Below are 7,341 nucleotides of genomic sequence, written 5' to 3' on the forward strand. Positions count from 1 at the left end.
TACGAAGTTCGCCGGGGCAGCTAGTTATATATATATCGTTAGTGCCTTAATTGTTAAAACCTTCACTAGAATTCACAAGAATTATTGGTGAGTTTGCGCCTAAGTTTCCCTAAAATCCATTCGTATTAATGTTAATTAAAACGTTTCCTACGATTGTGCGATTATAAAACCGACCGCCACAGACTTTATGACAAAGCGGTGAATGTGTAAGTGCAGAACTGGCCAAATTAAAGAGCCAAATATTTTTTTAATTTTTATAAAATCTGTTATTACATACCTTGAAACCTTTACTCTCTGGCAGTGAAAAGTACTTCTGATTCTGTTTTAATATTCGGAACATTGGACGCCATGCCACATAATCTCTCTCTCGTTCGTAGTAAGTTATAAGATCTATGAATATATAGCTATCTAGTTGATTTTCGAGCAAAAAGGCATATGCATCATCGATAATTTGAGCCCGATTGAGAACGTGTATTTTCGTGTATTCTTGAGAGCTCAAGTAAGGTATGATTTTTTCGTAAATTAGAATATCGTAATAGACGCGACAGTATGCTGTCGAATTATCCAATATATTTATTATTAGATTTTCTTGTTTGAAATTATCACGGTATATTTTCAAATACTGACATTTTGATTATTTTTTGATTATTGTAATAAACAAATTTTATGTAATTTGCACTTTACAATTGTTACAAAAAAAATGTACATTACCAATGTACTTCACCAATGAATTTATCAATGTAATTCACCAATGTATCGAAGAATATTATAATTATATAAATTTTAAAGCTTCTTTTTAATAAAAAAATATACTAAAAACTTGAATATATTGTAAAACTTTTGTGTTGATAAAGCAAATAAGATAGATACAAAAGAGCGTAAAATTTATTAATTTATACCAGTTTGTTGTAGATTGACGATAATCCAACCTTTTGTAATAATTTGCACTCTAAAAGTTTCATCTGGTTTTAACCAATTATGGGGCATAGTATTGGAAAAATACGGCGAGCCCTCATAAGCGTAGGATATGGGTATCCACCATTTATTATTGATATCGTCAGTTGCGTGGAAATTTTTTTGATGTGTTATTGCTAAATCACCAGTTTTGTAATTCATCGTTACATTCAGCACAGGATAACGATTTTGGACTATCCACGTATCCATCACTTCTTTTATTCCGAATTGTTGATCTCGCATATAAAAGTCGTAAGATGCTTCGTCTTTAGCACTTTGTATGGCGCTCCAGAAATCATCGGGAGTGACCGCCGTATATTGGCTAAATTTGAAATATGACATTGTCATTATAGCTTATAACACGTACGTCGTAGGTATTTATTTACTATTACGTAATCAAACGTGAGTATTAAGGTACAATTTAATTAATACACATGTGGAAACTAAAAATATAACTTAAAACTAGCTTAGTCAAATTATAATTAAGGAACAAAGTATGGTCTCTTCTAATCGAATAGCATTGAGTATTGAACGCACAAGTTTATATTTCGGATGTGGCGTACTATATTTTCCAACGTAAATGCAAGAAACATTATACTTATGATATTTAATGTTGCTGTATGTGATAACTATATAGACTACATACTTACTGTGTAGCGAAATACTTGGTGATACCCTTTCGAAATACCTGGTCGCCCACTGCATGATGTAACATGCGCAATATAGCTGGCGCTACGATACACAGCATAAAATACTGATTAATAATACATATAAAGTATATTTTGTATACTTTTATACATAAAATTAAGACATGTGAACGTATTGCGCAAAACAAGAATTTGTTGTCTATAATTCACTTTCTGTTCCACCTCTGTCTTCGTGTTATTCTACATTGAGCTAATCATGGACGATAGTTTCATTTTATTTACATAATTTTACCTTTTTTACGAACTTGATTAACAAAGAGTTGGTTATCCAAGTGATCGTCAAGGTTTAATGTAACAGAACCCGCTAAGCCATCATCTAGTTGGAGAGCAAGGTGCATGGTTTCAGTAACGAATAAGTGCATTGCCCGCCAGCCTTTAAATGTCTATAACATCACAAGAAAACAATTTTTTTTATATGGCTGAATATAAAAATTCGAAGAAAAATTCGCATTTATATAGGGATACAAACCTACCTGTACGCCACTTTTAATAACTTCGCTATTTTAATTTTTATTGTAATTTATTTATGTCAAATGTTAACCGTTTCACGTATATCAATTCTTTTGAGAAGATCATACTTCAATTATTTTTTAAGATAATGTACATTACTGAATACAAAGATAAAATCAAGACATAAAAATTCTAGAAGTTAAATTTTTTTTGTAAATTGTTTATTGTCATATGGATGCAAAAAATAAAATACGTTTAAATTCTAATATAACTATTACAATAATAATCATTGTATCGCCAAATATGAAAATAATGTTGAAACATAAGAGATTAAAAATAGTAAATCTTTAATATGACCTTGGGAGAAGATAAGTGCTGAGAACATAATATTCTCGAATTTTAATAGAAATTAGTATTAAATGTTTCGTTCTAGTTATTCGCGGAAAGAACAGTGTTACAATCTTTTTTATAATTCTAAATTAAAGAATTGCCATTAGTTATTTAGCTTTGTCCTGATACATTTTATAAGAATATAGAAATATTTAATGGATGTTATTTTGATCTTAGAGAATGAAGTGCATTTCCAACTTTTCTATTTAACGAGCAATTCATTGCATTAGTAATATTAAACAACCTTGTCGAGGAAATACGCCTGTAAATACACAGCAAATCCCTCATTTAACCATATGTCAGTCCACCAAGATGGGGTGATGAAAGTGCCGAACCACTGATGTGCGATTCCATTTGCTACATAAGAAGCTACATTCCTTTTCTTAAATGTAGGATCCTTGCTATCATCGTAGACAACCTTTGATTCTCTAAAAGACATAACATAACATATATAATATTCAAAATGCTTAGTTTTTTTTCATCGTTAGCATGCAGTCTAATGTGTTTATATATATATATATATATATATATTATTGAAAGAAAGGGTGACATTCACATTAATTTATTTTAAAACAGCCTAAGAATAAAAATATATAAATAAAATTTAAATATCCATAAAATACACATGTGTTTTTTTATCGTCTTTAATTATCAAAATTTAAATGCTAGAAGTTATCCGTCAGTTTTATTAACTTTATATTAATTTTTTTTATTCATGTACATATTAATAAATGTCTTTAATTATGAATATTACTGGTAAATGATGATTCCCCAATCTCCCATGGAGCCGTTGGGATAATTTGGTACCATAACGTGATCTATTTTCGGTACCCCTTTGGTTATACCGATATACTCCTCCAAGAGCGGCGTGACTCGTTCGGCAATACTTAGCACGAATCTTGCTTGCGATGTCAAAGACGATCTGCACCACACATTAACGGAATGGTTGCTGTTAGTAACGCGAACAAAATTTGATACAATCACAATTCCCACAAGATAAGTGGGCATTAGATAAGTGCGGTTAAAGTGTGTCCATTTCATGTCATTTTCTACGTAGTCCTGCCAACGGACCTTTTGGCTCGGCCAATTTGACAATACATTGTATTTCTGATGATGCCTCACGGAGATCATGAAGTAAGCACCTTTCGCGGGCTCGTCCCAACATGGAAATATTCGTCTGGCTTTATTCGGCAGGAGGTATGTTGCGGCCAACCTGTGATTTTAAACAATTTTATAAATAAGGAATGACTCATAGTACAAACTTACCACTCATAGTGAGAAGGACACGAGAAGTTAAGGAACACTAGTTATTGTTTATATATTATATGTTTATTATATTGTATGTAATTGTTTTGTTGAGAGTAGAAACAGAAATATTGTACTCTGCTGTCGATTCATTTTGAGCCAAAGTAAATATTTTTTTAAACATTACATGCACTTTTTGAAAATACTTTATCGTAAATATACTTACATACTAGAAAACGGTTTTAATAATAAAATGGATACACATTTTAAATTGTGTTTCGCCGTGGTTTATATATGTTGTAAGTCGATAATGATGAAAGTAGTAAATAAAAAAAGGTAATAAGTAAAAGTAACAAATAAATAAGGTAACAACAATAGCATTTACGTATGTACGCGTTACAAAGTATATATTTTTAATATTTGCTTACGTCCTGTTTTTTCTTGCCTCGTCTGTGTATGGAATTTTCATAAAACCACCACTGCCAAAATCCGTCTGAGAGAATTTACCAGCAAACTTCATGATCAGGGTGTAAAAACCGCAATACAATTGCTCTTCGAAATGTAGCGATAATATATTCGTTTTATAGTCATAAGTATGTTTCGTCGGTTTATATGTTAGATAGATTGTGTCGTTCACCAATGTTGTCGCCGTTTCATCTACTTCTAATCCTTGCGAGTGTAAGCTTATGTCAAACGATTCGCGAACAATGCTGACAATGACTTTGGTTTCACCATGAAAAGTATTGCTTTTTTCGAGATCCGGAATAGACAGACTAATGTTATAATCAACTGGTATTGAGTTGGTGGGTAAACGATGTATATGTCCTGGATCATCAGCGCCACAAAAGTCCGTGACTGTGGCCAATATTAAACCGATATGTAATAACAATTTTGGGAATTCCATGTCAATACTCGTCTTAGGTTTCTGTAACTTTTCGTTAAAAAGAAAACAAATAATAATATTATACAATGCGGTACAAGTTATTAAAATTTAATATTAATTTTTATACAAAAATCGAAGGAACAGAGAAGAAAAAAAAAAGGAAAAACACAATTCCAACTTTTATCAAGGCGATTACATGTAGGATCTACTTCGCGGAAAATTATGAATATTTTTTTATAGAATATTAGATGTATATCTTGATGTGCTCGCAATTAATTTATTCTGTTATTCTTATATTTTCTTGGAATTAAAAGAAAATTATTTTATTCAGTTTTCGAGAAGGATTTTACGCATCTAACGCGACGTGTGTATATTTTTTATTTGGTTATATAGAATATTTCATTGGAAATAAAAAAAGTAAATATTGCTATAATATGTAGAATTTAAATTATTTAATTGTCGGTTATAGCAGTGTTGAATTCCTTTCGCTTATCATTTCTGTGCCTTAAATATATTTGAAGGAAAAAATATAGGAAATAATGTAAATTATTTCAAGGAACGAAAGTAATTAACATTTTTTATCGCATGACCGTTAATTCTATTTATTTGTCAATAACAATAATAATCTCCTTTTGTTTAATATTTTTTCTACGTTCGGAACGTTATGTGTATCAAGATCGTTTCGAAATTTATATTAAATTTTTCGCTTTCCAGTTTTCATTATGCAGTAATGATAAGAAACAAAATATGTCGACTGATTAAAAAAATACATTATTTAAAATGAAAATCTACTGCAATCTATGAGTATGTCAAGGAAATAGAGATAAATTTCATCGTGTATTTGTCTGTCGAAATTACTTAAATTACGTTTTATACATTTCTTTGTATCTTCAACGAAATATAATACCTAATTAATTATTATTGCTCTTAATGACTTACCTTGTGTATTACACTTGTATGCTGATTAAGCTACAGTTCTTTGCAACAATTAATTATGCGCTCTCGCCACGAAAGCCGTTAATATGAAGGATAGTTCAGCGTAACTGCCGTTCGATCCGTTCGACCATCTCGAAAGAACACCGAATACTGACTAAAATATGAGAGCTTTCCAGCAAACGACACAAGTCGACATTAACGTCGTCCTATTTTGCTTTTTTGCAATGAGTAACGAACAAAACAACACTTGTGTCGCTTGCTGGATTGCTCCCAATGTCAATCTTCGAAGTTTTGATAAATACATATATGTCATGTAAATACACAGTGCCTCACGCAACTGTTTGACTCGTACCGTTACACATTTTTTTAAATATTTGTGGACAAAGATATCTACAAAATCATAGATCATAAATAATATGTGTTTGTTTATATGTTAATTTTAAGAAGTCGTTTTCGTCAGTTGAGATGTGCTTCTTCGAATCAGTTAGATAATACTTGTATAATACATTTATCGTTAAATACTAGCTGTAAGATCATGTCGATATAGAAGATGTCTCTTATCAAATTTTGAACTAAAAATTTTTCGTTTTTGATAATAAACATCAAAACGCACAGAGTTCCTGAGTTATAAACGATTGGAAAGGAAAAGCTTATTGAGAATTAAGCTTATAATTATTACAGTTATAGTACATTTTTTGAAAAAATATATTTATATTGTATAAATTATAGCCATTTAATTTCAGAAATTCACACAAAGCTAATAAGAGAAATTGAATTTAGTCTAAGGTATATATTATAATTGTACTACATAATTGTCAATTTTATAATAAATTTAACATATTCAGCAACAAAGTTATAAAAATATTTAAAGAAATACAGTATAATAAAAATTATAAAGCACATGCATAATTTACTATCAATAAAAAAAAAAGGAAAAAAAAAACTACTGCAGCAAATACTCCAAAAACACAATTAAAAAAAAAACACGGATTGTGTAACGTTCCGTACGGACTGGGTGTAGATTACCCGAGTTAAATTTTCAAAATCGTATAATTTGAGCACCAAGCGTAGCTGCCCCTTGGCGCTCACATAGTAGCTACCTCAAAGATTTTTCCCCCCCGGTACCGGACCCCAACCGTTCACTTTCTTTGAAATGGCGCTACTTTCAAAATTCACTCGGGTTACGCTAACCCAGTCCGTACCCTGAGGGTTAAACTTTGAAAAATAAACAGAAATTTTTATTCTATACAGTAATAAATACTGTTTAAATAAAGTTTTTAGTACAATGCGACGTCATTATTTCATAACTTTTATTCAAAGTCTAGCAACGATTATAATTATAATTATAATTCAAATTTAAGTACATTATTAGCAAATAATATTATTACATAATGTCTACAAAGTATTGTAAATTCAATTTAAAACATTCATCCGCATGAGCTCTATATCAAATGCAATAAAACTAAAGTGCGTTTATAAAAGATATTTTACGAAGGATATTAAACAGCATCAAGTCTAATACTCTATAAATTATTTTTTAATTACAGAATATATTAAATTACAGTAATATATCATATTATAACAGTATAACAATAATATGACATATAAATATATTTAATTACAGAACAGCATTGTCACAGAAAATTTTATCAATAGCTTCCAGACTATTAATAAAATACTAAGTATTACATAAATATTAGAAATAATTAAAAATGATTAAAAAATTATTTACAATACAGTAATAATAAATAAAAATAGTTTTGTTTAAAAAGTTAT

At 29.9% G+C, this 7,341-nt stretch overlaps 1 protein-coding gene across 1 annotated transcript in view; it reads right to left on the reverse strand.

Moving 5' to 3' along the window:
- The window catches only part of LOC112459166 (aminopeptidase M1-like), a 7,617-nt gene extending 1,823 nt beyond the window's left edge, over window positions 1–5,794 (reverse strand). Inside the window, exons 1-8 of the mRNA XM_025023168.1 lie at window positions 5,569–5,794; window positions 4,175–4,677; window positions 3,256–3,714; window positions 2,746–2,929; window positions 1,894–2,044; window positions 1,605–1,686; window positions 900–1,276; window positions 278–552 (exon numbers count right to left, since the gene is read on the reverse strand). Of these exons, the coding sequence (XP_024878936.1) occupies window positions 278–552; window positions 900–1,276; window positions 1,605–1,686; window positions 1,894–2,044; window positions 2,746–2,929; window positions 3,256–3,714; window positions 4,175–4,650 (2,004 nt within the window). The 5' untranslated portion in view covers window positions 4,651–4,677; window positions 5,569–5,794. The remainder of the gene's footprint in view (window positions 1–277; window positions 553–899; window positions 1,277–1,604; window positions 1,687–1,893; window positions 2,045–2,745; window positions 2,930–3,255; window positions 3,715–4,174; window positions 4,678–5,568) is intronic.
- Between the last annotated feature and the right edge of the window lie 1,547 nt (window positions 5,795–7,341).

This window comes from Temnothorax curvispinosus, unplaced genomic scaffold (assembly GCF_003070985.1).
Source record: "Temnothorax curvispinosus isolate PA1 unplaced genomic scaffold, ASM307098v1 QBEX01009570.1, whole genome shotgun sequence".
Lineage (NCBI taxonomy): Eukaryota > Metazoa > Arthropoda > Insecta > Hymenoptera > Formicidae > Temnothorax > Temnothorax curvispinosus.